This window comes from Pseudophryne corroboree, chromosome 8 (genome assembly GCF_028390025.1).
Source record: "Pseudophryne corroboree isolate aPseCor3 chromosome 8, aPseCor3.hap2, whole genome shotgun sequence".
Classification (NCBI taxonomy): Eukaryota; Metazoa; Chordata; class Amphibia; order Anura; family Myobatrachidae; genus Pseudophryne; species Pseudophryne corroboree.
In genome coordinates, this window is record NC_086451.1 from 467,524,560 (window position 1) to 467,540,072 (window position 15,513).

At 47.2% G+C, this 15,513-nt stretch overlaps 1 protein-coding gene across 3 annotated transcripts in view; it reads left to right on the forward strand.

Moving 5' to 3' along the window:
* OCRL (OCRL inositol polyphosphate-5-phosphatase) overlaps positions 1-15,513 on the forward strand; it is a 123,069-nt gene that overhangs the window by 82,281 nt on the left and 25,275 nt on the right. For all 3 annotated transcript variants that reach the window (XM_063938368.1, XM_063938369.1, XM_063938370.1), the window contains one exon: positions 13,701-13,836. In XM_063938368.1, coding sequence (XP_063794438.1) covers positions 13,701-13,836 — 136 coding nt within the window. The remainder of the gene's footprint in view (positions 1-13,700; positions 13,837-15,513) is intronic.

Genomic DNA, 15,513 nt, shown 5'->3' on the forward strand with positions numbered 1-15,513 from the left:
TCAGTCAGACAACATCACGGCGGTCGCCCATGTAAACCGCCAGGGCGGCACAAGAAGCAGGATGGCAATGGCAGAAGCCACAAGGATTCTTCGATGGGCGGAGAATCACGTGCTAGCACTGTCAGCAGTGTTCATTCCGGGAGTGGACAACTGGGAAGCAGACTTCCTCAGCAGGCACGACCTCCACCCGGGAGTGTGGGGACTTCATCAAGAAGTCTTCACACAGATTGTAAATCGCTGGGAACTGCCACAGGTGGACATGATGGCGTCCCGCCTCAACAAAAAGCTAAAAAAATATTGCGCCAGATCAAGGGACCCTCAGGCGATAGCTGTGGACGCACTAGTGACACCGTGGGTGTACCAGTCGGTTTATGTGTTCCCTCCTCTTCCTCTCATACCCAAGGTACTGAGGATAGTACGAAAGAGAGGAGTAAGAACTATACTCATCATTCCGGATTGGCCAAGAAGAACTTGGTGTAAAATGGAGAGTAACACTTAACCAGCGCTTGTGTATAGACGTTCAAGGTCTGACGTATTTCTTATCTATTCGTCCTCATGGTAAATCATGTAAATGAAAAAGATGTATATAGCATAACACCCTTTTAATTGACATACATGATAATAAACAAGTAAAAACAAGTAAAACAATTGTAGTGGATAGCACAAATCCTGGAGTGTTAATAGGTGCAGTGGGTAATTACCAGATGTTCTAGAACTGCGGTTAAACAGTTCTAAATAGGCATAGAGATTTAACTGCAAGGATTCCGGATTTCCCCCAGTGTTCGGTCTCGTGATGTTACAACCGTGTCTCCGCTCCACTGCAAACCCGTAAACGACTCCCTGGATCTCACCAACGCGTTTCCACCCCGGGCTGGGGTCTTTTTCAAGGTGCAAATAGTGCAATCATTGGTGAGATCCAGGGAGGCGTTTACGGGTTTGCAGTGGAGCGGAGACACGGTTGTAACATCACGAGAACACCGAACACTGGGGGAAATCCGGAATCCTTGCAGTTAAATCTCTATGCCTATTTAGAACTGTTTAACCGCAGTTCTAGAACATCTGGTAATTACCCACTGCACCTATTAACACTCCAGGATTTGTGCTATCCACTACAATTGTTTTACTTGTTTTTACTTGTTTATTATCATGTATGTCAATTAAAAGGGTGTTATGCTATATACATCTTTTTCATTTACATGATTTACCATGAGGACGAATAGATAAGAAATACGTCAGACCTTGAACGTCTATACACAAGCGCTGGTTAAGTGTTACTCTCCATTTTACACGTATATTTGTGCACTTTTTGGTGAGGGGTTGGAGGAAACCTCACAGGAGTTTAAACATTACTAGCAGCTTTTGCGCACGGGACACTTTCACCCCTTTTTTTTGCTAAGAAGAACTTGGTACCCAGGACTACAAGAAATGATCTCAGAGGACCCATGGCCTCTGCCTCTCAGACAGGACCTGTTACAGCAGGGGCCCTGTCTGTTCCAAGACTTACCGCGGCTGCGTTTGACGGCATGGCGGTTGAATGCCGGATCCTAACGGAAAAGGGCATTCCAGATGAAGTGATTCCTACGCTGATAAAAGCTAGGAAGGATGTGACAGCAAAGCATTATCACCGCATATGGCGGAAATATGTCGCTTGGTGTGAGGCCAGGAAGGCCCCAACAGAGGAATTCCAGCTGGGTCGATTTCTGCACTTCCTACAGTCAGGGGTGACTATGGGCCTAAAATTGGGGTCCATAAAGGTCCAGATTTCGGCCCTATCTATTTTCTTTCAAAAAGAACTGGCTTCTCTGCCTGAAGTTCAGACGTTTGTTAAGGGAGTGCTGCATATTCAGCCCCCTTTTTGTGCCTCCAGTGGCACCTTGGGATCTTAATGTTGTGTTGGATTTCCTGAAATCACACTGGTTTGAGCCACTTAAGACCGTGGAGCTAAAGTATCTCACGTGGAAGGTGGTCATGCTGTTGGCCTTAGCTTCAGCTAGGTGTGTGTCAGAATTGGCGGCTTTGTCATGTAAAAGCCCATATCTGATCTTCCATATGGAAAGGGCAGAATGGAGGACTCGTCCCCAATTTCTCCCAAAGGTGGTATCAGCGTTTCATTTGAACCAACCTATTGTGGTGCCTGCGGCTACTCGGGACTTGGAGGATTCCAAGTTGCTGGACGTAGTCAGGGCTTTGAAAATTTATGTTTCCAGGACGGCTGGAGTCAGGAAAACTGACTCGCTATTTATCCTGCATGCACCCAACAAGCTGGGTGCTCCTGCTTCAAAGCAAACTATTGCTCGCTGGATCTGTTGCACGTTTCAGCTGGCACATTCTGCGGCTGGACTGCCGCATCCTAAATCAGTAAAAGCCCATTCCACAAGGAAGGTGGGCTCTTCTTGGGCGGCTGCCCGAGGGGTCTCGGCTTTACAGCTTTGCCGAGCTGCTACTTGGTCGGGTTCAAACACATTTGCTAAATTCTACAAGTTTGATACCCTGGCTGAGGAGGACCTTGAGTTCTCTCACTCGGTGCTGCAGAGTCATCCGCACTCTCCCGCCCGTTTGGGAGCTTTGGTATAATCCCCATGGTCCTTACGGAGTTCCCAGCATCCACTAGGACGTCAGAGAAAATAAGAATTTATTCACCGGTAATTCTATTTCTCGTAGTCCGTAGTGGATGCTGGGCGCCCGTCCCAAGTGCGGACTCTCTGCAATACATGTATATAGTTATTGCTTCACTAAAGGGTTATTGTTATGAGCCATCCGTAAAAGGAGGCTCAGTTGTTGTTCATACTGTTAACTGGGTATGGTTATCACAAGTTGTACAGTGTGATTGGTGTGGCTGGTATGAGTCTTACCCGGGATTCAAAATCCTTCCTTATTGTGTCAGCTCTTCCGGGCACAGTTTCCCTAACTGAGGTCTGAAGGAGGGGCATAGAGGGAGGAGCCAGTGCACACCAGATAGTACCTAATCTTTCTTTTATAGTTCCCAGTCTCCTGCGGAGTCCGTCTATTCCCCATGGTCCTTACGGAGTTCCCAGCATCCACTACGGACTACGAGAAATAGAATTACCGGTGAGTAAATTCTTATTTTCTCTGTCAGGGTCCACAGTGATCCACAGAATCTACCTTGGGATATAAGGAAGCGACAGCGGAACGGGCACCAAATAGTTAAGCTTTTAAGACTCCCAGAATGCAACAGGCCAGGCCCCTATATCCCTGCCTCCCGGCTCAGACGATTCAGATTTTTGTTTGGTGCGGCAGAAGCCGGGCCACTAGAACGGTTGGGCTGATATCGCAATGTGTGTTGCTCAGAAACACCCGCTCATAAGTTTGTTATGGGGCATTGTGTAAAATATTGGTGGACTGGGACACACGACAACTGCAGTGAATCCGGCTGCCCATCCCGACCAATTATCTTCCCAAATTTAAAAAGGCCCAATTATAAAGTTGATCCCATCACGCGACTCTGGTTTCTCACCACGTTCTGACAGAACAGTGTAATTAGTGTATTAGGCTTCCTATATTATTTTTCCTTTTAAAATATTTAACATTCACTAATAAACTGCATTAAAACCGCATACCCTTCATGAGAAAGGAGGCATTGATCCCTGCGGGGGCTGTCACCCTGGGTGGGGTTATGTTTTATCACGGTGACCAGAGCGCTTCCCTGGTCTCTCATACTGTAGGACAGTGATGGGGAACCTTTGGCCCTCCAGCTGTTGTTGAACTACACATCCGAGCATGCCCTGCTACAGTTTTAGCATGGCCAAATAGCAAAACTGTAGCAGGGCATGCTGGGATGTGTAGTTCAGCAACAGCTGGCGTGCCAAAGGTTCTCCGTCACTGCTATAGGACATCTCCAGTTATAGCAGCCTGTCACGTAGTGATCATCTGTTTGCAGTCATCTCCCTGCTTTTTAGGCTTTTACTGTTCAGTAATCCATCATTGGGTGCTGTATGGTTTTTATTAAGTCTTGTTTTGGCATGACGTGGACCACGTATACCGCCCCTGTGGTCACTCTCTACCTTATGGCCTCTCCCGATCCTCACGCATATCAAATGCCCTCTACAAATGAATGTGTAACAGAAAGAGGAAGATACTTGCAGTGGGCACGGCGGTGCCGAGTGATACTCAGAGTGGATTCCGAAGGAAGTAGAGCCTTGTGTAATGTGTCCAGCTTCTGTCAGTATAGCACAGTGACGCAAGATGCCCACGTGCCTCCAGTGTACAGGCCCCGCTCACATGCTCTGTGTAACAACACTCCCCCAAACAAATAGCAATATAAGCAGACAAGGTGGGTTATTCTGTCAGGAAGCCACGCATAGCTGTGGTTGTGTTTATGGCCCAATGTGCTTTTTATGCTGCTGTGTGTGGAAACACTGAGAGATTATAAGGCTAGAAACGCTGACTTCTGCGTGCTGCACTTTACAGCCACTGTTGCAGAATAAGAAGCCTCAGTAATGCTACACCCTGCAAGATCATAGCTACGTTGGGTTATCATTGTATTCAGTCGCACTATGGTGGTCATTCCGAGTTGTTCGCTCGCTAGAAGTTTTTAGCAGCCGTGCAAACGCTATGCCGCCGCCCACTGGGAGTGTATTTTAGCTTAGCAGAAGTGCGAACGAAAGAATCGCAGAGCGGCGGCAAAGTTTTTTTGTGCAGTTTCAGAGTAGCTCAAAACCTACTCAGCGCTTGCGATCACTTCAGACTGTTCAGTTCCTGTTTTGACGTCACAAACACGCCCTGCGTTTTTCCTGGCACGCCTGCGTTTTTCCGAACACTCCCTGAAAACGGTCAGTTGACACCCAGAAACGCCCTCTTCATGTCAATCACTCTGCGGCCAGCAGTGCGACTGAAAAATTTCGCTAGACCTTGTGTGAAACTACATCGTCGTTGTAATAGTACGACGCGCGTGTGCATTGCGCCGCATACGCATGCGCTAAAGTGACGTTTTTTTGCCTCATCGCTGCAAAGCGAACGAATGCAGCTAGCGATCAACTCGGAATGACCCCCTATGTGTAAATGAATCACTTTCTGCAAACAAGTTGCTTTCTCACCCGCACTGCAGAGCGATGCAGTGTGCGTCAGTGATACATTGGGGGCAATTCAGTTGTTTATGTTGTCTACAGTAATGGGTGTCTATCGGAGCTATTCAGTTGTTGCTCCAATCAGACGCCCATTACCGGCGGCTGTCACATCTCAGCTCGCACTCCCCAGAGGCGGTGAGCTGAAGCGTGTGAGAAGTCAGCTGGTTTGGCCGTCCAAACAGCACCTTTCCCCATCTCACCCGTTAGTTTAGTCGTGTTTAGTCGCTTTACACGGCTAAACACTGGCTAACTGGGTGCGATAAGTGGGCAACAATGGGCGCCCATTAATTAAAACGCCTGAACAAACAATTGAATTGCCCCCGTTATCTGAGAGGAGGAGCTGGTAACTTCTCTCTGTTATTAGAAGAACACACAGCAATAAATATTTACTAAAGTGTTTAATATAAAAAAACAAAAAAAAAACATGTTTACGCAGTAGAATGGGCTAATCAGTGATTTCATCATTAACGCTGAGAAATTTGGCAGGTGCTATAGATCAAGTCCTGGTGCCAGTTCCTGGACGGGTCGCTTTACCTTCTTGTAGCTAAAGCAAAATAAATATAGATTTTAAAGCTTCACTTTGGCCCCCTATAAATAAAGATGCATCATAATCTTTATTATACTATATTGTATCTTTAAGAAGAGGCGTAACTATATCACAGACATAATAACTGTGTTTATGCCTTTAACACTGTTACCAATGTTGTATCTGGAAATTGTCATTAAAAAGTTGCAGAGGGTGTGGTTCGTTTTATCGACCGTATCTAGGTCGACAATGTTTAGGTCGACAGTCACTAGGTCGACATGGATGGAAGGTCGACAGGGTTTCTAGGTCGACATGTGCTAGGTCGACAGGTCTAAAGGTTGTTTTTTTTTGGTGTCGTTTTCTTTGTAAAGTGACTGGGATCCCAAATTAGTGCACCGCGTCCCCTCGCATGGCTCGCTTCGCTCGCCATGCTTCGGGCATGGTGCCTTCGCTCCGCTACCGCTTCGCTCGGCACACTTTACCGTTCCAATCGTAGTCCACGTGGATCGTTAAGTATGATAAAATCCAAAAAAAAAAAAAAACTCATGTCGACCTTTAGACCTGTCGACCTAGCACATGTCGACCTAGAAACCCTGTCGACCTTCCATCCATGTCGACCTAGACATTGACCTTTGACCTATAGTGGTCGACCTAAACATTGTCGACCTAGACACTGTCGATCTTCAGACCGGATCCCGTACAGAAGGTGGCGGCTGGGGTGTGCTGCGGGGAAGAATAAAGGGGGGGACACTTTTCAATTTATCGGTGTACAGAAAAAAATGACTTTGCTTGTTCTTTGTTTACATAATATATTGTATTGGTTTTGTTTTGCTTCTCTGGTTAAGTTTGTTACAAATATGGTTTATAGCCAGCATGTATCACTGTTACCAATACAGGCAGATTCTAGGGATCCTATCTAATGCTTTATATTGATGATCGTTCAATGCTTATTTATAAATAAGAATGCAATGGTTCTCAATATAAAGCATTTGATCTAGTACTAGAATCTGACTGCACTGGTTATAGTGACACCTACTGGCTGTAAAATGTATTTCTTACAAAACATATTTGTATTTATTTTTCTCTAACGTCCTAGTGGATGCTGGGACTCCGTCAGGACCATGGGGAATAGCGGGCTCCGCAGGAGACAGGGCACATCTAAAAAAGCTTTTAGGTCACATGGTGCGTACTGGCTCCTCCCCCTATGACCCTCCTCCAAGCCTCAGTTAGGTTTTTGTGCCCGTCCGAGAGGGTGCAATCTAGGTGGCTCTCCTAAAGAGCTGTTTAGAAAAGTTTTTTTTTAGGTTTCAATCTCAGTGATTCCTGCTGGCAACAGGATCACTGCATCGAGGGACTTAGGGGAGAGATTTCCAACTCACCTGCGTGCAGGATGGATTGGAGTCTTAGGCTACTGGACACTTAGCTCCAGAGGGAGTCGGAACACAGGTCAGCCTGGGGTTCGTCCCGGAGCCGCGCCGCCGATCCCCCTTACAGACGCTGAAGAGACGGCAGAACGGAGGTCCGGAAAGCAGGCGGCAGAAGACTCCTCAGTCTTCTTGAAGGTAGCGCACAGCACGGCAGCTGTGCGCCATTGCTGTCACACGGCTCACTGACTCAGTCACGGAGGGTGCAGGGCGCTGCTGGGGGCGCCCTGGGCAGCAATATAATTACCTTTAGTGGCAAAATAAATACATCACATATAGCCATTAAGGCTATATGTATGTATTTTAACCCAGGCCAGTTTCTTAAAAACCGGGGAAAAGCCCGCCGAAAAAGGGGCGGAGCTTATTCTCCTCAGCACTCAGCGCCATTTTCCTGCTCAGCTCCGCTGGTGAGGAAGGCTCCCAGGTCTCTCCCCTGCACTGCACTACAGAAACAGGGTAACAAAGAGAAGGGGGGCATAAATTGGCGATATTTATATATTAAGAGCGCATATATAGTAAACAACACCTTCTAGGGTTGTTTATATACATTTATAGCGCTTTTGGTGTGTGCTGGCAAACTCTCCCTCTGTCTCCCCAAAGGGCTAGGGGGTCCTGTCTTCGATTAGAGCATTCCCTGTGTGGCTGCTGTGTGTCGGTACGTGTGTGTCGACATGTATGAGGACGATGTTGGTGTGGAGGCAGAGCAATTGCCGATGATGGTAATGTCACCCCCTAGGGAGTCGACACCGGAATGGATGGCTTTAGTTATGGAATTACGTGATAATGTCAGCACATTACAAAAGTCAGTTGACGAAATAAGACGCCCGGCAAACCAGTTAGTACCGGTTCAGGCGTCTCAGACACCGTCAGGGGCTGTAAAACGTCCTTTACCTCAGTCAGTCGACACGGGTACCGACACAGATGAATCTAGTGTCGACGGTGAAGAAACAAACGTATTTTCCAATAGGGCCACACGTTATATGATCACGGCAATGAAGGAGGCTTTGCAGATCTCTGATACTGCTGGTACCTCAAAAAGGGGTATTATGTGGGGGGTGAAAAAACTACCTGTATTTTTTCCAGAATCAGAGGAATTGAATGACGTGTGTGATGAAGCGTGGGTTAACCCCGATAGAAAACTGCTAATTTCCAAGAAGTTATTGGCATTATACCCTTTCCCACCAGAGGTTAGGGCGCGCTGGGAAACACCCCCTAGGGTGGATAAGGCGCTCACACGTTTATCAAAGCAAGTGGCGTTGCCGTCTCCTGATACGGCCGCCCTCAAGGATCCAGCAGATAGGAGGCTGGAAACTACACTGAAGAGTATATACACACATACTGGTGTTATACTGCGACCGGCAATAGCCTCAGCCTGGATGTGCAGTGCTGGGGTAGTGTGGTTGGATTCTCTGACTGAAAATATTGAGACCCTGGATAGGGACAGTATTTTATTGACTCTAGAGCAATTAAAGGATGCTTTCCTTTATATGCGAGATGCTCAGAGGGATGTTTGTACTCTAGCATCAAGAGTAAGCGCGATGTCCATATCTGCCAGAAGAAGTTTATGGACGCGACAGTGGTCAGGTGATGCGGATTCCAAGAGGCATATGGAAGTATTGCCATATAAAGGAGAGGAATTGTTTGGGGTCGGTCTTTCGGACCTGGTGGCCACGGCAACTGCCGGCAAATCCACTTTTTTACCTCAGACCCCCTCCCAACAGAAAAAGACACCGTCTTTTCAGCCGCAGTCCTTTCGCTCCTATAAAAAGCGACCAAAAGGACAGTCTTATCTGCCGCGAGGCAGAGGAAAGGGTAAGAAAGGGCAGCAAGCAGCCCCTGCCCAGGAACAGAAGCCCGCCCCGGCTTCTACAAAGCCATCAGCATGACGCTGGGGCTTTACAAGCGGACTCAGGAACGGTGGGGGGTCGACTCAAGATTTTCAGCAATCAATGGGTTCACTCACAAGTGGACCCGTGGGTCCTGCAGATAGTATCTCAGGGTTACATGCTGGAGTTCGAAAAGGTCTCCCCCTCGCCGGTTCCTAAAGTCTGCTTTACCAACGTCTCCCTCAGAAAGGACGTCGGTTTTGGAAGCCATTCACAAGCTGTATTCTCAGCAGGTGATAGTCAAGGTACCCCTCCTACAACAGGGAAAGGGGTATTATTCCACACTATTTGTGGTACCGAAACCGGACGGTTCGGTAAGGCCTATTCTAAATCTGAAATCCTTGAACCTGTACATAAAGAAATTCAAGTTCAAGATGGAGTCACTCAGAGCAGTGATAGCGAATCTGGAAGAAGGAGACTTCATGGTGTCCTTGGACATAAAAGATGCTTATCTACATGTCCCGATTTACCCCTCACACCAAGGGTATCTCAGGTTCGTGATACAAGACTGTCATTATCAGTTTCAAACGCTGCCGTTTGGGTTGTCCACGGCCCCTCGGGTCTTTACCAAGGTAATGACCGAAATGATGGTTCTTCTACGAAGAAAAGGCGTATTAATTATCCCTTACTTGGACGATCTCCTGATAAGGGCAAAGTCCAGAGAACAGCTGGAAGTCGGTGTAGCGCTAACACAAGTAGTGCTTCAGCAACACGGGTGGATTCTAAATCTTCCAAAATCTCAATTGACCCCGACAACACATCTGCTGTTCCTGGGCATGATTCTGGACACGGTTCAGAAAAAGGTATTTCTCCCGGAAGAGAAAGCAAGGGAGTTATCCGAACTTGTCAAGAACCTCCTAAAACCAGGAACTGTGTCAGTACATCAATGCACAAGAGTCCTGGGAAAGATGGTGGCTTCGTACGAAGCGATTCCATTCGGCAGATTCCATGCACGAACATTTCAGTGGGATCTGCTGGACAAATGGTCCGGATCGCATCTGCACATGCATCAGCGGATAACACTGTCACCGAGAACAAGGTTGTCTCTCCTGTGGTGGTTGCAGACTGCCCATCTGTTAGTGGGCCGCAGATTCGGCATACAGGACTGGGTCCTGGTGACTACGGATGCCAGCCTACGAGGTTGGGGAGCAGTCACAAAGGGAAGAAACTTCCAGGGCGTGTGGTCAAACCTGGAGACGTCTCCACATAAATATACTGGAGCTAAGAGCGATCTACAATGCTCTAAGCCTGGCAAAATCGCTGCTTCAGGGTCAGCCGGTGTTGATCCAGTCCGACAACATCACGGCAGTCGCCCACGTAAACCGACAAGGCGGCACGAGAAGCAGGAGTGCAATGGCAGAAGCTGCAAGGATTCTGCGCTGGGCGGAGAATCATGTCGTAGCACTGTCAGCAGTGTTCATCCCGGGAGTGGACAACTGGGAAGCAGATTTCCTCAGCAGACACGACCTTCACCCGGGAGAGTGGGGACTTCATCCAGAAGTTTTCCACATGATTGTGAACCGTTGGGAAAAACCAAAGGTGGACATGATGGCGTCTCGCCTCAACAAAAAATTGGACAGGTATTGCGCCAGGTCAAGAGACCCTCAGGCAATAGCTGTGGACGCTCTGGTAACACCGTGGGTGTACCAGTCAGTGTATGTGTTCCCTCCTCTGCCTCTCATACCAAAGGTACTGAGAATTATACGGAAAAGAGGAGTAAGAACAATACTGGTAGCTCCGGACTGGCCAAGAAGAACTTGGTATCCGGAACTTCAAGAGATGCTCACGGAGGATCCGTGGCCTCTACCTCTAAGAAGGGATCTGCTTCAGCAGGGACCTTGTATGTTCCAAGACTTACCGCGGCTGCGTTTGACGGCATGGCGGTTGAACGCCGGATTCTAAAAGAGAAGGACATTCCTGAGGAAGTTATTCCTACTTTAATTAAAGCCAGGAAAGAAGTGACCGCACAACATTATCACCGCATTTGGAGAAAATATGTTGCGTGGTGTGAGGCCAAGAAGGCTCCAACGGAAGAATTTCAATTGGGTCGATTCTTACATTTCCTGCAAGCAGGATTGTCTATGGGCCTCAAATTGGGGTCCATTAAAGTTCAAATTTCGGCCTTATCAATTTTCTTCCAGAAGGAATTGGCGTCAGTGCCTGAAGTACAAACTTTTGTCAAAGGTGTACTACATATACAACCCCCAATAGTGCCTCCAGTGGCACCGTGGGATTTGAACGTGGTTCTAAATTTTCTCAAATCTCATTGGTTTGAGCCTTTAAAATCGGTAGATTTAAAATACCTTACATGGAAGGTAACCATGCTGTTGGCCCTGGCTTCAGCCAGGAGAGTTTCGGAGTTGGCAGCTTTGTCATACAAAAGCCCATATCTGATATTCCATTCGGACAGGGCAGAATTGAGGACACGTCCTCAATTTCTCCCTAAGGTGGTTTCGGCATTTCACTTGAACCAGCCTATTGTGGTGCCTGCGGCTACTAGCGACTTGGAGGACTCCAAGTTACTGGACGTTGTCAGAGCATTAAAAATATATATTTCAAGGACAGCTGGAGTCAGAAAATCTGACTCGTTGTTTACATTGTATGCACCCAACAAGTTGGGTGCTCCTGCGTCTAAACAGACGATTGCACGTTGGATATGTAGTACAATCCAACTTGCACATTCTGTGGCAGGCCTGCCACAGCCTAAATCTGTAAAGGCCCATTCCACAAGGAAAGTGGGCTCATCCTGGGCGGCTGCCCGAGGAGTCTCGGCATTACAAGTTTGCCGAGCAGCTACGTGGTCAGGGGAGAACACGTTTGTAAAATTTTACAAATTTGATACTCTGGCTAAAGAGGACCTGGAGTTCTCTCATTCGGTGCTGCAGAGTCATCCGCACTCTCCCGCCCGTTTGGGAGCTTTGGTATAATCCCCATGGTCCTGACGGAGTCCCAGCATCCACTAGGACGTTAGAGAAAATAAGAATTTACTTACCGATAATTCTATTTCTCATAGTCCGTAGTGGATGCTGGGCGCCCATCCCAAGTGCGGATTGTCTGCAATGCTTGTACATAGTTATTGTTACAAAAATCGGGTTATTACTGTTGTTGTGAGCCATCTGTTCAGAGGCTACTTCGTTTGTGTTATCATACTGTTAACTGGGTTCAGATCACAAGTTGTACGGTGTGATTGGTGTGGCTGGTATGAGTCTTACCCGGGATTCAAGATCCTTCCTTATTGTGTACGCTCGTCCGGGCACAGTACCTAACTGAGGCTTGGAGGAGGGTCATAGGGGGAGGAGCCAGTACGCACCATGTGACCTAAAAGCTTTTTTAGATGTGCCCTGTCTCCTGCGGAGCCCGCTATTCCCCATGGTCCTGACGGAGTCCCAGCATCCACTACGGACTATGAGAAATAGAATTATCGGTAAGTAAATTCTTATTTTTATTATGATTGATATAGCTCACACTTTATGAAGCACTTTGCAAAAAATATTTAAGTCATTCAGGTGCAGATGTATTAAGCCTGGAGAAGTGATAAAGTTGAAGCTGGTATCTCACCAGCCAATCAGCTCCTGTCATTTTTTCAAACCCAGCCTGTAACCTGACTGTTAGGAACTGATTGGCTGGTGTGTTATCACCTTCCACTTTATTACTTCTTTAAGCTTAATACATCTGCTCCTTAAGGGAAGTACACACGGAGAGATCCATGCTTAAACTGTAAGCAATCTGACTAGATTGCTTAGACGTTAAGCACAGATCTCTCGTGTGTATGCCCCCCAGCGATCGCGATGCGCGGCCCTGTGCGTCGCTATCGCCGGTGCTAGATTGGCCCCCCCCATCGCTCAGCACACATTGCGCTATGCTGAGCGGGGGGAGAGATGTGTGCTGAGCGGTCTGTGACAGATCGCTCAGCACACATCACTTCTAGTGTGTACTGGCGTTTCTGGTCTCTAGTCTTTACCCCAGTGGAGCTGACAATCTATATTCCCCGCTATATACACACATATACACACTAGGGTTACTAATTTGTATTTGCCAGGAGCTAGTTAACATACCAGTATGTTTCTGGAGTGTGTGAGGAAACCCCACGCAAGCACGGTGAGGACATACAAACTCCACACAGATGGGCTCTAATTGTAATTGATATTGTGATTGATCAAGGTCAGAGGTTCTCAAACTCGGTCCTCGGGGGCACACACAGTGCATGTTTTGCAGGTCTCCTCACAGAATCGCAAGTGAAATAATTAGCTCCACCTGTGGACCTTTTAAAATGTGTCAGTGAGTAATTAATACACCTGTGTACCTGCTGGGTTACCTGCAAAACATGCACTGTGTGGGCTCCCGAGGACCGAGTTTGAGAACCTCTGATCAAGGTCATGGGGACCCCAGTGCAGCACAGCTAACCATTGTGCCACCATGCTGATAGTGTAATAACTTGAATGATTTATAAGCGATTACGGCGGTCTCAGTCTCTCCTCAGTTCAGCTGTCACTCAGTGAAACGGAGAAGGGACAGACTGAAAAGGTGCCCATGTGTTCACAGAGCCGTATACTGTACAATACTTGGCTTTCATATTTTTGGGCCACATTCCCTTATAATTCCCTCCCTGAGTGTGATAAATCAGAGCATAAAGTGCACTCGCTACCTATAGCAGCACAGTACTTAAGCTCAGCCACGGCACTGACCAGTGCAACAAAGCCTACTTCATCTGCTGATTCTCATTCTTGTCTTATATAGTAATAGTGAAGTGTCTATAGCTCTTTCTCTTCTGTCCTCCTAGTGGGAAGTGTCGGGTGCCGGCCTGGTGTGACCGTGTTCTCTGGAGAGGAACCAGTATAAAGCAGCTAAAATACCGCAGCCACATGGAGCTTAAAACCAGCGACCACAAGCCCGTCAGCTCCCTGTTCACCATCGGGGTAATGCGCCTTACTTCTAACATCAACTGGATGTGTCTGAAAAAGCTGCAGGACTTTACTGATGCACATGAACCTATGATTTGGTGTCCTTTTATTTAATAAGACCACTCTGTTGGGCGCAGGGTTTATGTTACATGTATTTGCCTAAATAAAATAATTTTTCTGGGTACAACTACTGCTTCAAACAACATCTGATACTTGAAACAGAACTTTCGCCTGAAATCACCTGTTGACATGTTGTGAACAGCTGACCAACCTTAGTATCTGAGCAGTACATAAGTGGTTTCCATGGTTACAGATATTGCTGAATGAAAGCGACAGAGTCTTCAACAGGGCATTTCAAGCAGGAGTGGTATTGCAGCCACATACAAAGTAAGGCCATCCCTTTAATCACATCTTTTCCATCCGTTTGGGGACAGCGGCTCATAGGGGCTAATTCAGACCTGATCGTAGGTGTGATAAATTTAGCACAGCTACGATCAGTCACACTGACATGCGGGGGGACGTCCAGCACAGGGCTAGTCCGCCCCGCATGTCAGGCCCTAGTACAAGTACAAAAGCATCGCACGGCGGCGATGCTTTTGTACTTCAGGAGTAGCTCCCAGCCAGCGCAGCTCCTGCACGTAGGCGGGGAGCTACTCATCGCTGCCCAGGTCGCAGCGGCTGTGTGTGACATCACGCAGCCGCCACTGCCCCGCCCCCCTTTCCCCAACGGTCCGGGCACGTCTACGTTGCCCGGACCACGCCCCCACGGTGCCGGCCCGCCCAGCGACCGCTTCTGCCTGTCAATCAGGCAGAGGCGATCGCAAAGCTACGACAGCACCGATCAAGTCTGATTCAGCCCCATAATGCACAATCCCAACCCCATTGTCTGAGCTCCGCAGGAACACCAGCACTATACTGCAGCTTGCAGATCATCTCATTAGAGAGACGGATCTTGCAAATTTTAGGTTTATTTGGAGAACAAACCCCACCAATACGGGCGAGGATTCTTTTTTTTTTTTTTTTTTTTTTTCAGTCGAATTAATGCACTCCTCTCCTTCAATAAATGCTAGTATACAGGTAAATAGGTAGCCTGCAAAATGAGAGCATAAACCAGGCTTAGGACTGAACTGCAACTAAACACTCTTAAGAACTTTTATGGTAGCTCTCTATTTTCTTACAGACTGTTTGTGAAGATCACTCGGCACTATACATCAAACCACTCCCAGGGGTAAATTTACTAAGATGGGAGTTCTATTTAAGATGGGATGTTGCCCATAGCAACCAATCAGATTCCAAGTATTATCTTCTAGAAGGTGCTAGATAAATGAGAAGTAGAATGTGATTGGTTTCTATGGGCAACATCCCATCTTAAATAGAACTCCCATCTTCGTAAATTTACCCCCCAGTATTAGTTGTGTACATTCTCATAAAACAAAAGCATTTACAAAAATAAGAATTATTTAGTGTAGTAAGTTCATAAATTGATATTTTTCACCCTGGTGACTTCAGCAGAAAGAATGATGCATAAGACATTCCGCTCCCTCCTTAGTAGGTGTCAGAAGAGATTAGTTCTTAGGATATGTAATGTATTGCACTCACAATAAAACAAGTGATAAAAGAAAAGTATGCCGCACCCTCGGGTGCTCCTGTGGATTTACTACACTAGATATTTGTATTTGTAAAAGTTTTTAT